Source organism: Mus caroli, chromosome 2, assembly GCF_900094665.2.
Source record: "Mus caroli chromosome 2, CAROLI_EIJ_v1.1, whole genome shotgun sequence".
Taxonomy (NCBI): Eukaryota; Metazoa; Chordata; class Mammalia; order Rodentia; family Muridae; genus Mus; species Mus caroli.
In genome coordinates, this window is record NC_034571.1 from 31923045 (window position 1) to 31938123 (window position 15079).

General features: G+C 46.8%; 2 protein-coding genes across 2 annotated transcripts in view; one reads left to right on the forward strand and one right to left on the reverse strand.

Annotated features, from left to right (window-relative positions):
- Positions 1 to 1595: 1595 nt before the first annotated feature.
- Positions 1596 to 14646, reverse strand: Ndufa8 (NADH:ubiquinone oxidoreductase subunit A8). The gene is made up of 4 exons (XM_021152770.2): positions 14465 to 14646; positions 9625 to 9788; positions 4994 to 5159; positions 1596 to 1911 (listed from the first exon to the last, which is right to left on the reverse strand). Exons 1-4 carry the CDS (start codon positions 14615 to 14617, stop codon positions 1774 to 1776), a joined length of 621 nt encoding a protein of 206 aa, XP_021008429.1. The 5' UTR covers positions 14618 to 14646; the 3' UTR covers positions 1596 to 1773.
- A 50-nt stretch (positions 14647 to 14696) lies between these two features.
- Positions 14697 to 15079, forward strand: part of Morn5 (MORN repeat containing 5) — a 30976-nt gene continuing 30593 nt past the window's right edge. Inside the window, exon 1 of the mRNA XM_021152771.2 lies at positions 14697 to 14848. Within this exon, the coding sequence (XP_021008430.1) occupies positions 14802 to 14848 (47 nt within the window). The 5' untranslated portion in view covers positions 14697 to 14801. The remainder of the gene's footprint in view (positions 14849 to 15079) is intronic.

A 15079-nucleotide genomic window follows, 5' to 3' on the forward strand; every position in this document is an offset into this window, starting at 1 on the left:
GTCTGGAGGTATTGGATCGTCTTAGGTGTCACAGATGGTTGTGAAGCACCTGAAGCAGGTGCTGGAAACCTGAGTCCTTTGGTAAGGCAATGCATTCTCTCTCCATTCAACGATATCCCTTACAAATAGCTCTGAATACAAAGTAGTGGACACGTGGTAATCACTCGGCATAATGCAAGTGCTAGCTGGGTAAGAACTACGAGTTATTTAAGACAGACCCAGCCGGGCGTGGTGGCACACTCCTTTAGTCCCAGCACTCAGGAGGCAGAGGCAGGTGGATCTCTGAGTTCGAGGCCAGCCTGGTCTACAGAATGAGTCCCAGGACAGCCAGGGCTACACAGAGAAACCTTGTCTCGAAAAACCAAAAAAAAAAAAAAAAAAAAAAAGACAGACCCAGCTTCCTCTGGGAGGGAACTGAGGAAGTAAAATGTGGCAGGCGGCACGCCATATACCTGTCAATCTGTGACCATGACCAACTTCAGGTACTGAAGCTGGCTTCCAATTACTTGGCCACCAAGACGTTAACAGACTTCGCCTCAGCTTTTTTAAAACCTCAAGGACTTACTCAAGAGTTGAACGTCTAAGACAGATGCTAGCAAGGATCTTGTGTGGACCAAGTGTGAACTTCACTGCAAATGCTCTCAGTGGTAGGGTGAGCAGTATGGCTAACCATTAGTCTTTTCCCTTGAACTGGCCTCAGATCCTTTAGACAGCAGCCCCTGCCCCTTAAAGCCTCGCTCCCTCCAAATGCACTGAAGGAGACACTTGTCCAAATCTCTTCTTCTCACAGTTCTGCAGAGAAGCTCAAAGCCCAGTAGGCTCAGATGACTTACAGTCTTATGTGGCAATGTAACACCACAATCAGAACGCGCAGTGACTCAGCCAGCTGTAAAGGAAATGGCCAAGTGGATGAGAGGGAACTAGATGGGGTGAAGGGACTTGGGGGAACGGTGCTTTGAACCAAGGAGCTTTATAAACACCGGGGCTCTAACCTGCCCAGGAGGTAGATAAGCTTGTACCCTTTGGTTTGTCCTCAAACTCAACCTCTCACAAGAGGTTAAGGAACACACCCAAGGTTGGAACTGACACTCAGACCTCCAACTTCCTGGCTTTGGAGCTGGGAGTTCAGCCTCCCCCTCCCCCTCGTCTATCAGGAAAAACATCTGGGTTATAACACCCGGACGATGGGCTATGGAGGGGAAACGGTGGAAGTGAGGTTCTTTAAGGAGCTTCAAGAAACACTGCCTAAGGCTCAGCCAGCAACCCCTCCCGAGCCCGAGTCACAGGCTCAGACCTTTCGTTGCTCTATCTTGAACATTTCTCTGGAATGACTTTTAGTGAAATCTATAAGCTTGGATTGCTGGAGGAGAAGAGAGACCTGAGGCTTTGCACTGTATGCAAAACACCCTGAAATGCTGCTTCAGGTAGAAAAGTCTCCTTCATTCATTTTTCCATATGGGAATGTGGGTCTCCTGCCACAGTGGCTGGTCCTCCACAGGACAAAGCAAGTGGGACAGTCAGGGGCACAAGAAAGAACAAGGGGAAGTCATCTTTAAAGGCTAAAAGGTTACATAGAGCATAATAAAACACAACTGTTTCCTTTAAAATTTTTAATGGACAGGAAATGTATAGAATAACTGCCAAGTCACATAAATTAACTTTTTTGTTAATGTCTGTGATCCAGGAAAGAACACGAGATCGGCACGGGTGTTTTCGTCGTCTGTCGTCTGGGCGCATGACTGAGGTGACCAAGTGTGGACCGTCGACCCATCTCTACATGGTCCAGAAAAAAAAGCGGGAGCCATGCTTGGCAGGTTTCAGATCCCCTTCAATCACAGGGTTGGGCTCTGGCCTTGCTCTTGAGTGATAAGGATTCTCTGGCAAAGGGCGATCTGTTTTCACTTTGGTGACCTGGGAAGGGTGAAGAAGAGAGTCAGGGTTCAAAGGGACTCTTTAACAGTAGTAATCCTGAGACTGCTGGGGGCCCCCTTTCTGCTCCTGCTGCCTCAACCATTCCTCAGCTTCAAAGCCCGGGAAGATGTATCTAGCTATATTGAATGCGAGTGAACGTCTAAAAGCCGACTTTCTGACCCTCTATATGGTAGGAGCTGAGGGAACAGCAGGGACAAGATATCCTCTGGGACTCACTCACTGGTTAGTGAGCAAGATGGAGGAGCTATCAACCAAGACCCGGCTACCCTGCTGCCTGCTGCCCAATGACAACAGAGAAGGGTGGACCCTGCACAAATCACTCACAGTGAAGGCTGGGGCCTAGACTATTTCTGAAGAGAACTGGGAGCCAGCTGGGACGGTTAAGGGGAAGACCGAGAGAGCAGAGGCAAAGAAGACAGAGAGAAGGTCTAGAGAAGTCAACCCAGAGCAGACTGTATGCTGACCAAACCCTGCTGTTGTCAGCACTGATGCTGAGATGCTGAGCCTGCTGTCTGCTCACTCTTCCCAGCCCCCACCAGGAGATTCCACAGATGTTCACTAAGGCCACCTTGCTAGGACACAATGTCAGATCCGTGCTTATAAATGCCACATACAGCTAGGGCACAGGGCTGGGTGATACACTATGCAATGCTATGCAAAGGTGCTTCAATTTAACCTGATGGCAACAGGTGCCACTGTTACAGGGAAGCAACCAATCACTACATGCAGGCTAGAAGGCAGGGAAGCCAGGCCTGATAGCTGGAACAGAAGAACTCAGAGCTGTGTCAGCAGGCCAATGTAGATGGTAGGTTCCAAACTGCAGCTGAGAGGAAGATGCAAAGAGTCTACAACTGCCACTCCAACGGCTGGCCACCAGAATCTCAAGTGGGAAGCTATCACAAGTTGTTTGTAATTTTTGAATTTTCTGTATTTTGGGGACCAGACTCAGGGCCTCGTACATGCTAGGTAAATGCTGTACCACTCTGCATTACCTCTAGTTCAGAAATTATCCTTTGTAAGTTTAAGTGGGCCACAGTCACTAAGCATTTTCTGGCTTTTAACTCTAATGGTACCAACTCTAGCCGTCTGTATGCATGAGAGGCTAGGTCTGTCTGTTTCTGTGCCCAGATCTCTCAGGTTCACAGTTACTATAACCCTTTGTGTGCAGGTTACATCCAGCTCACAGGAGGCTGAGTAACTGGCCAGAGCCCAAGGTCTGAGTGCAGGTCTCTGTCCCCTGCTGTAACTGGAGGTCACTCAGGGTTCCTGTTGCTTGACAGAGTAGTTCCAAACACTTCACTCAAGGTATTTATAAAATCAATCTAGAAAACTGTCATTCTTTGCTTCTAAGAAATGTTCTTGAACATAAAGTAAGCAGGAACCCTGGACAACTGCCTGCGGGGAGAACAAAGCGACATGCTCTTCTGTGGTGCATCCAAAAGAAAAAGGACAGGAGCACCCCAGGGCCACTCCTAAGGGAAGTCCTAGGACAGCCTACTTGATGAAGCGGCCATGTGTAAAATGGGGTTCCCAGGATGAACTCGGAGGTCCCTGATCACATTCTCTGTGGTCAGGTTGCTGAGTGGGAGCAGGAGTTAACTCTGCCTAGGGAAGGGCGAGATGTCAGCGGGAGAGGCAAGTGGGCCACACAGAATCAGAGAATGAAGCATAGGTTAGGCCTCTCTCTGCTCTCTTTCTAGAGGGAGACTGAACAATGGGTGGAGTACAATTAAAATTGATAAAACATGTCAAGAAATACATATTTGAGGCAACTAATATGGAAACCTGGGGGTAGGGGTAAAAAATGTCCATATAAAAAGACTCAAGAATAAATACTGCTTTGATAGCCTGACTTACACTTCCCCTGTGGTGAGGAAGAAACAAGAAAAGGCAGTTTTATTGGTTAAGTGTGTAAGTCCTATTACTTTCAACTTTGGTTGGCCACTATTTAAAGTAATTTTTTTAGTTTTAGCAAAAGAATGTCTGAATTAAAAAAAAAAAAGTGTCAGATTGAAAAACAAAGCTATGCTACCACTCTATTGGTGACAACTGTTCATGGGCGCTAGCCCCAAAGAGAAGGGAACAGAGCTGAACAGCCTGTGTGTCTGTCTGGTGCTATGCAGGCTCACATAGGCTCTCGGGCACAGCTCTTCCAGGACAGCAAGGATCCTCAGCCCTGTTTGTAGACAGGGCTGGATGGAAGTGGGATAGTTGAGATTCCACAGGAGCCTGTGGAGCAAGGTTCAGAGCGACTGTGTCTACCCAGCTTGCCCTTCCTGAGCTACAGCAGCAGGAGCTGTCAGGCCAGTGTGGGTAGAGCTTCTTTGGCTGCATGCTGACACAGAGCTACATAGCAAGGCACTCAGCTCAGGGAGGTGGGAGTCCCTACAGGTCTTTAAAGTTTAAATGAAGCATTTTCCTTTCCCACACAGTTCATCCCTACAGTGAAGACAGAGCTTTGGCTCTAAATTCTTCAATTTCACAGGATGAACTATCTTCAAAGGCCCACGTAGACGCATCCCTCCCAGAAACGTGCAGCTCAGCAAGAACTCTCCAGGAAGGCAACAGTGGATGAGGGTGGGGTGGGGCAGGCTTAGGAGAATCAACACTTAGATGCTACTGTGCTAAGGGCACAGTCACAAAGAGCACAGTGTACAGACACCAGTACAGGCCTCCTCTACAACTTCAACCCACAGCAGAGCCATCACCAAAATAACCAACACAGGAAAGGGAGGGCAGGCTCGGCACCCTGAGCAGGGGCTTTTAAATTCTTGGTGTTTCAGAAGTCTGACACACCCTGACCCTACGACCTCAGTGAATTCACCTGATGGGACCTCACTGACATGTTATGCAACTCTACTCCCTATTAGCTAGTGAACCCAAAGCAGATGAATACCTGTTAGAACATGCCACGTCCTCCTTTGTCTGGTGAATAGGGACAACTCACACTCTCTCTATCCTCAGAGGGACCCCTTTCAGACAACCTTCTGCCTTGGTCATAGCCTGTCCCCTCTGTCCAACCCCAGCCCCAGACCAGAGCAAGGCCCAGCAGAAACCTTACCTTAGACAACTGCCCCAGGTCCGGCCTCACCCAGCCCAGTTTGTCCAGCACACACTGGTCAAACTTTGCCTGCTGCTGGCGGCAGTGACGAAACAGCTGCATGTTGGAGTAATCAAGGCAAGTCCAGTACTCTGTGAAAGGCTCCGCACAGTGACTCTTTATCTGCCTGGAAAGGAGGGTTGGAGGTTAGGGATAGCTCCTCACAAAACAGAGATAGCCACAGGCAGAGATGTCAAATGAACATTCTTAGGTCACACACCACCTTCCAGTGAAAGTGACAACAAATGCTGAGACGGTGGAGAAGGAGCCCTTCCCCCTGCTGAGATTTTAACCAGTGTAATCACTGCAGAAATGAGTGTACAGGATCTCAAAAACCTAAAACCAGAACACCATCTGACCCATCTGCACCACTCCCAGGCTGCACCCAAAGGACTTTATGGCATACCGCAGAGATCACTTGTGTCTACGGCTGTTTGTTCACAAAAGCAAGGAAATAGAATCACCCTAGATCGCCATCAACAGAATACTGGATAATGAGACTGTGGCACATGTACACAATGGAATTTTCACTCAGATTTTATTATTTTTGGTTTGTCATTAGAGTCTGTGTAGGCCTGCCTGTCCTGGAACTCCCTGTGTACACCAGGCTAGCCTTGAACTCAAGAGATCTGCCTGCTGAGATTAAAGGTGTGTGCCACCATTCTTGGCTTACTTAGCATTTAAGAAATAAGAAATCTGCAGAAAAATAGAACTGGAAAGTGTCATATTAAACAAGGTAGCACTGTCTGATACAAACTGCTGGTCCTCTGTCATATCTCATGTGAATTCAGACTTTTAATGCATGTATGTTTGTATAGTATCGAGTTGGCACAGCAGGATAGCAGGTCATAATGTATGCATAAAAAGTAAAGGTCTGGAAGAGTGGATACAGACTAGGACAAGATACCACGAGAAGGGATCAAGGGATGTGTTGGGGTACAAAGGGGCACGTATGACATGGACACATAAAGGCTGACACTGGAGTGGACACACAGGAGAGGCAGGATTATAAAGACCAAAAGAAAAACAACAAAAACAAATTTCGTTTTAAAAATGTCATAATGAAGCCTAACTTCTATATAAGGTTTGTAATTAAAAAAAAAAAAGATTTCTGAGGAACAAGCCTCTTTTTTACCCAGCAAAAATAAAAGATTATGGTCTAAGACATTGTCATTTTACTCAAGAGAACTCACCTGGAGCCTGCGTCTTCCTGACAACTCAGCTTAGCAAACCCAGCAAAAAAGGAAGTTGTCAGAGCCTGGCATGCTGACAAGAGGCCAGAGGTGACAGACCCTCAGAAGTGAACACATTAACCAGCTGGAAGACACTCCTGGGGCCCACACTCCAGAGCTCTGGGTTAGTTCACTACTGTACTGGCCAGAAACAGAGTCCTCTCTATGCAGAAGAGCTGGGTGCTGCTAGGAAGCTGGGCAGCAAAGAACTCACTCTGGACTATCAAAAGCAGCTGGAGGAAGCTGGGGAGACAGCTAGTGGTTAAAGCACTGGCCACACAAGTTACAGGGCTGGGATAGGGATCCAAGTTGCCCTGGCAGCCCACTGTAATCCCATCCTCTGAAGGAGGGGACAGGAAATCCTAGAGCAAGCTGGTCAGTGACACTAGCCATGCTGCTAAGTCAAAGACCCTGCCTCAAAGAATAAAGATTCCTGATATGAACCTCAAGCTTCTGCATGAATGTGGACACAAGACACTCACGTGTTCACAGAGAGACACACAAATAACACACACAGCTAAGGAGACTTGGTGTGGGGCACAGGACTATAATCCCAGCATGTGGAAGGTAGAAGACAAGGAGTTCAAGCCTTAGCTACAAAGTGAATTTGAGGCCAGCCTGGGCTACAGACAGAAATTCAAGGAAGAGTACCACTATTTTATATACCCCACCCAAAGCCCCTGAGGACCGAACCCAGGGCCTTATGCTTGCTAGACAAGCACAAAAGAGCACAGTTTTATGTAAAAGCCATATTGGAGGCAGTGGAAAAAATTCAAAATATATTTCTGCCAATGGACTAAAGGCTGAACATGCTTCCTGCCTTATTCTAGAACCTGAGGACCTTCTACACATGGCCCTTCTTTAAAAGGTCTCAGGCTGACTTTCAGAGAGTCTAAGCTCACAGCAAAAGCCTACTTTCCATGCCTGCCTTACTGTCACAAGAGTTTCCATCCTAGGACTTATCAATGTGACCCAGCACCTTGTGTCACATGCACACCCCTCTACCGTGTAGTGGGAAGTCCTGCCTGGCCTCTGCTCGCCATACCTGCAGACCCTGATCTAATGCTTGGTTCCAGCCCCAAGGGCTTCTTCCCTTGGGGAGTGGGGGCTTAGGACCAAGGAGTTCTCATTTCCCACCTAAAGCACTCCATCTCTGCATCTCAGGAAAGTGCTTTGCCAATATTCTCTTAGAAAATCATTTTTATTCCTGCAAATAAAGATATATTCAACCTTGCTAGCAATCAAATCGAAATAAATTCAAGCAATACGAAACACCATCCCCTATCTATTAAATATTTAAATCCTATGCATACCATCAGTACTGAGGGCAGAATAAGTTGATCCAAACAAAACAAAACAAAACAAACAAACAAACAAAAAACCACCAGTGTCTGACCCTCTACAGCTGCATTGTGGCATGTGAGATGGCTTGGCAGTTAGGAACATTTGTGTCTCTTGCCAAGGAATGGATTCGGTTCCCAGCATTCACAGGGCAGTTCACAACTGTTTGTAACTCCAGTTCTAGGGGATCTGATGCCCTCTTCTGACCCTGCCCGCAGCACTAGGCATGCATGAACATAGACATATCATCAGTCAAAGCACCCACACATAGTGAAAAACATTTTTAATCATTAATTTTTTAAAAAAATATATATAGCAATAAAAGTTCAGAAGCCAAAACTAATGACCAAGGCCATAAACAGATAAACACACACATGCACACACACACACACACACACACTAAAAAATGTATACCGAGGAATTAATTACATGGTAAAAAGCTAGATGTAGTGGCATACAACTTTAATCCCAGCACTTGGGAGACAGAGGCAGGCAGACATCTTTGAGTTCAAGGCCACCCTGATGATCTACATAGCAAAGTCTGGGCCAGCCAGGCTACCTTGGAAACCCTGCCTCATTCATTCATAAATAAATAAATAAAATAGAAAGAAATAAGAAAACAAAGACCAAACAGCGGAGATGTATGTTCACTGTCACAAGAGTGAACACTATAGTAATGAATTACTATATAGTTAATAAAAACATAGTTCAAAAGAATTTGTTCAATAATTTCAAGTGAAAATCAGTTAAAAAATACACACACTATAATTATAATCACAAAAGTTTCTTTGCATGTAGACAGAGAGCCCAGGCAAGAAAGAAGAAAGGCAGCTATTAAGCTGCTATTGGTTCCTCCCTCTAATGCCACTGTAGTGGCATCTGTGGGCTGTGGCAGCCTACAGTCAGTCTCATTCTTTAGTGACATCCCCCTGCTCGTCCTTTGAGAAACAGCCCCTCCCTGCCTGGCAGTGATGTCGCTTGGGTGCAGCAAAGACTGCATCTCACTGCAGGCCTGATCAATCAGCGCACTTATCTCCCAAGGGCTCAAACACTTATGTTTAAAGTCCACGGACAGTATAATCGGCTCCAGAGTAATCGGCTGTGTGGGGACTCTGCCTACAGCCATGGGGCAGTAATATTCTCAGGGTTAGCAATGAGGCATGCAGCTTAAAGTGGCTCCTGGCCATTTGGGCTATAGCAAAGGGAAAGACTATTTAAAAGTAAGGTCAACAGGGAAATGCTGAGCCAAGAGTCGTGCAGAGAAGAGGAAGAAGGAATCACATAGTTCTGCCATCATTTAGACCCTTGAATCCAGCCCTGCCTGACACCATCACTACTTCTGGACTTCAGTTAACTCTGAGTTGAGTTCTGCCCTTTTTATTATAACAGAGGTCTAAAACCATTTTTCTGAGGCTGATGAGGTGGTGCACACTGTAGGTCCGGCACTTGTGAGCTGAAGCAGAGCTGTGGTTCCAGGCCTGCACAGTGAGTTCTAGGCTGGCTGAATCAAACCAAATGTTTTTTGAGACAGCATCTCCTGGAGCCCAAACTCCCCATGCCTAGCCATGGCTGCCCTTGCTGAGCCTCGTGTCTCTGCCACTTGAGCACCAGGATCACAAGACCATATCCCCATGTCCCATCAACACTGGGCAGCTAATTACACACCTGGGCTTATACTTAAGCAGTGAGCACAGTGGCCCAACTGAAAACCAGACTCAATGCTTTCTTAATCATCACGACCGTCCACTGTCTGTCAACAAGCTCTGGGCTGAGACAGCTGTACACACCTTTCCAAAATATCTACTGCAATACTGCAGAGGACAGACACCATCCACAGCTGAAAACTGACATTCGTGGAGGTTACTGAACTTGGTCTATCTGATTTCAAAACCTGCACACTTATAATTCTACTTAATTAGCCAGAAGTCACTTCCTCATTTTAGAATATGCATTTAGAATATTTCAGGATACCTTGATGTTATCTCACGCAAGCACTGCCTTCAGGCGACTGACTCTTACCTGAAGAAGTTCAGCGCACAGCCGTTGACCAGCTTGCCCTCCTTCAGGCAGCGCCTTGGGTCCTTCTCTTCCCAGCGGCACAGCATAAACTCCTTATTGGTTTTATCACACTGAGCCCCATAGTGATGGGCGGCAGCTTTAAGCACGGCTGAGCTGACTTTCACCTGGGAAAGCAAGGTGAGAGGCAGTCACACACTAAGGCCACACACAGAGGCTCCCCTCAGACAGTGAGACATGGGTTGTTAGGATTCTTTACAATCAAGTGCTTAAGTATCACAGCTCTCCCATTGTCTTCCAGAAACATCCCCCTTTCCTCTTAGAGATGAAGACAGAGACGCTACAGAATTTTGCTTAAAACAACTGTCATGTTGCTAACGCTCCTCTCCAGGAATGCAATGTCACACAAGGCCACCTGAAACACAAGGCTGGGGAATCATAGAGTCAGGAAGGCAGAGACAAAGGAGGAGTTCATAACCTGGCAAATTACTACTAAGAATAAGGTCCTAGAATCTGCCCATATTGATGCTAACTCAGCACTGTGACCATGTCAGACTCCCTTGCTCACTGTCCAGCACTTTGAGAAGCATCACAGAGCAGTTGTAGGTAGCTGGACCACAAGGAACTGCAGAGTCCAGGGCCCAGCTCCCTGCTCTACAGTCTAAGTCTATGCCAAAGCCACAATGTTTCAATTACCAGAAAGGGACAGAGCACTCTGCTATCTGGGAGAACTCATCTTTATTCTCACTTCTCAAAGTCATTCTGGCTACTCTGTCTCTCTTCTAATGTTTCTATCTTTCTGCTCTAGTACAGCCTGCAGGTGGACACCGATGACCAGCTCTGCCACTGGGAACTTCTGTAAAAGGCAGGATGGGGTATTTACTGCTGGCATCTGGGCATGGGCTGTCTGACAGTTCTGTTCAGGGTGCATCTTTCTGATCTAGTATGCTTTTTCTTTGCAATTGCTGTCTTCTCCACTAGGGAACTTTCAGATTCCTAACCAACTGAGAAAGGTAACAGAGAACATTTGCAGGTTTGTTAAAACCCAGCCTGTCAGACTACCATACTTCAACACACTACTGAACTGAACTTTTAAAAAATGGAGAACTTTAACATGAGAAAAGTCTGTAGTCTTATTTTTATGCACTTCATACCCATTAAGTTACTAAGAAGACAAATGCTGGGGAAAGGAGAGATCCACCCTACAGCAGTGGTTCTCACCCTTCCCAATGCGGCAACCCTTTAATATAGTTCCTCACACATCACCTTCATCCTGAGATGGATCTTCATTGGTACCTCATAACTGTAATGTTGCTACTGTTGTGAATTGTAACGTAAAATCTGTGTTTTCTGATGGTCCTAGGCGACCCCTGTGAAAAGATCAGTTCACCCCTAAAAGGGTTGCAACCCACAGGTTGAGAACTGCTGCCCTACAGGGAGACAACGAGGTCCAGGACTGCCAACCCACACTGTACTGTTGCGGCTGTCAATGCAAAGTACACTTACATACAAAAGAAATCTGCCATGAAAACTCTTAACAAATTTATACCCCAAATCTGTAAATCTGTATATTTAGGTTTGATACATATTTGTTTATATTTTATTACCTACAGCCAGCTGGGAAAACAGAAGGTAGTTAACCTTTTTGTTTTGTTTCTGGTTTTTGGAGACACTCTCAAGTAGCCCAGGCTGGCTTTGAACTATGTAGGTCAGTCAAGCTGACCTCTATTCTTAAACCTCCTGAGCTGGAGCTACAAGCATGTGGTGCAAATCTTGCTTCACAGTTTTGTTTATTTTTAACTGAGTTTTCAGTGGTTTAGAGCGCTGGCTGCTCTTCCAGAGGGCCTGGGTGCAATTCTCAGCGCCTACATGGTGACTCACAACCATGGAACTTCAGCTCCATGGGATCTGATGCCTTCTTCCGGCTTATATGGGAACCAGGCATAAATGTGGGCACACACACTCATACACATAAAATAAATAAACCTAAAAATAATTTTACAAATAAAAAACTGAGCACCATTTTACTTGTTTGCCAGATGCCTCAAAAATATCCTTAAGTGGCTGCTTACTCTGGTTACTCAAATTCTCAAGATGGCAGCCCTCCAAAGCTTGCAGCATTAGTTGCTTCGTTTCGCTACATAAATGGCAATCTTATAAAAACAAAGGTATATTCATGTTGTCACAGGGAACCAGAGATGAGACACAATCACTGAGCCAATTCCTAGACAGCAAATAGACAGATTCACTTGAGACATGACAGCCATCCATCAGAATTGTGGCTCTCACCAGGACTTTGGCGTAACATCACTATCACCGAGGGAGCAGAAAACTTGAGGTGTAACCATGACCTCTCACCTGCTTCCTCATAACTGAGGAAGCCCAACAGTCCCCTCTCAAATTTACCCAGCATCCTCTGTCTCCAGGACACAGAACTTCAGCATCCTTCCTCATTAGCTCGTCCACAGCTGCTCTGCAGTGCCGCCTTCCGTGGATAGCAAGTGTGTGTGACTGAGCCAGACAAAGCCAGTACTGCCCTTGCTCCCAAAAGTCACGTCCACACCACTTGTCATAGAACTTAGCTTGTGGCAGGCCTGCGTCCTTATTTATGTAAAATGGAGCATGATGTACTTATGTCATAGGATCTCCTGAGGATCCAATGACCTCACCTATGGAACAGGATGTGCCTGACCCATAAAAGGCGCATCAGTACTGGCTGTTGATTAGTTTTTACTCTAAATTATCAACACACCCGAGGAATTTTTAACCCAAAGCTTCTGGATGGTTTTTCCCTGGGGATGTGACGTGACTCCTTGGTCAATGAAGTCCAAGGTAGATTTTACCTGCTCCCCAAAGCGGCTGCTGCTCTTGGCCTCGCCGGGTCTGTGTCATGTTGCAAACCTGACCCTGATTCTTCAGCTCTTTTGCCTGTGTTAGTTAGTAGTCCACTGCAAGTAGGACTCGCTCCAGATGGAGGTTCTTATCTTTTGCCTCTGTGAAGCACAGCTACAAGTTGCCAGGGTTATTCTGCAATGGCCACTGAGCTAGTCTTCCTGCTTTACCTGCTGTCAGTCTAGTCTCTGTCAAGCTGCTGAAGTGACTCTCTGAAACGACAGTTCTTATTTCACGCTGCTGGTATGACGACTCAGAAGCCAGCCCCCAGAAGGAGTCATGCTTAGGTACAGAGTAAAACCTGAGCTTCCTATCTGCTGTTCAAGGATTTCTGGGCCCAAACTGTCCTCCCACCCTTCTCACCAGACTTCACAGGGGGGCCTGTGCTGCTTTCTCGATGCAACTCAACTCACTACATTTGGGATCCCCTTTCAGGCCCCTGACTCCCCCACAACTTCATCTTTGTACCAGCCTTCAAACGCCATGTTTTACATTAAGCCTAACGTGGCTAGTCTACCCATCTTATAGTCTCATAGAGCACTGCACAGCCAGAGTCATCTCACTTTGAGCAAAACCCCTTGTCTACAAGTGCTGAAAGCTACTCAAAGTGACCAAGCCAAAGAAAGGCCTAGACATCAGATCCAACATCAAATCTGCTTGCCCGTCTTTCATGTGTTAGTACTAATCGTGTGTTTTAACTTTTACTACTCTGGTTATTTACATAATTATATATCCCAGTTGTGCAAACTTTAAAGAGAAATTTATTAGGATGCTTTTGCATGAAATGTTTGCTGAGCCAAATTAAACATCTAACAAAATATGTCAACTCATGTTTGACCAGTTTCACGGTGGGATAAGAATAAAAGACTGGCTGATGGGAAAATCCCTTCTCTCACCCTTAAGTCACTTTCATATAAATATGCTAACAATTTCTTCATCTGAGGAAAATACCAAGTTGCCATCCTCACAGGTTTCTGAGAGCCTACATGAAGTAGTATGGGAGAGCATTCAACACAGTGCCTGCCATGACAACACAGCCATCTTTTCCCTCTGTCTCACAGGATAAAGTCCAAACTGTTCCAGCCTCGTCAGTGACTTCTCTAGAGGCTCAGCACCGCTAATCTAACAGCAGGCTGACATCAGACAGCTCTCAGCTTCATCAACAACACGGTTCTACAAGTCCTTCCTCACTCTGTTGCACTTTGGCTGAAAGCTTTAGCAGCCTGGGTTTCAGAAAAGATCTGGGTTCCTGTTACAAGTCTTCCATACACTGTCTATGTGACCTTGGGCAAATCGCTTCTACTCTTGGGGCCTATTTCTGGTCTACAAGGGAAACCAGTTATACCCTACCTTACTGTGTGTTCCAAATAATTAGCAGCCTGGCCTTTAGAAATGGAGTGATCATGTTTGTGATAGTTACAATAGCACACCACTTTTACTTCACGTTTCACAGCGCCATGCACTGTGCTGTACAGCCTCTTTATCTGTCTCCTTATAAAACTATAAACTATAAAAGCTGGGCACTGTCTCTTACTTCCCATTGCACGTGCACATAACAAATACTTAAATGTCTCTCGAAGAAGTAAATGCTTTAATTGTGTCCCATTACCGAAACACCCTGGCCCATGCCAGACTCACTGTCCAACACGCACTGTGTGCTGCCGCGGCTCCCAGGCCTGCTCTGCACCGAGATTTTGACAGACTTGGAAGGGGAAGGTGAGCACCAAGGGGAGGCAGGCTCGCCTCACGGGGAGGGAAAGCAAGGGGCTAGGTGATGCTAATGGGAAGTATCACCCGATTCACAAGAGGAGAGGCCGGTCGCAGTGCGCACAGGAATGGCTAGAGCCAAGGCGGGATGTGACCATGCAGGTCGCAGAGGCCGGAACCGAGCCTGGGCCCGCCTGAAAGCTGCAATCCCAGGCTTCCCGCCTGCCCTCAGGAAGAGCCTCACCTCCTCCACTTTCAGCTCTTCCAGAGTTGGCAGCTCCACTATCCCCGGCATGACGGCGGTAGCCGCGACCCTGACCAGGTGCCCTCGGCTGTATCGCCCGTCTCCTTCAAGTCCCCTTTGGCTGTCCAAGACTGCCCAGTACCATCTGCGCATGCGTCTCCAGCGACGCGCAAGCGCACTGCTCTAGGGCCGCTGGGGGAGACGAAGCGTACGCCATTCCAGGAAGTCTAGCGGCCCCGAGGGGCGGGGCTTCATCTAGTCTCCGCCCACATCTCCTGGTTGTCATAGTGACGCCAAGCCAGCTGAAGTTGGTGTCTGTTAGACACTAGCTGTTAACATGCAGTACACGGGGAGCCAGTATTTCGGGGAATACATAAACGGGAGGTAAGCCCCCATTCGTCCATGTCTCCACTCTTTCAGGCTAGTGAAAGACAACTGTTTTTAAGCCTCCGCCAAGGACCCTCAGCCAAACGCTTTCAAAAACTTGTTCAACTATAGTGCTCAAGCACAGATACCTAATAAGCTGCATAGGTAGGATTCATTCATTCATTCATTCGTGTGTGTGTGTGTGTATATGTGTATGTGTACGAGCGCGCGCGTGTATCCCCTGCACAA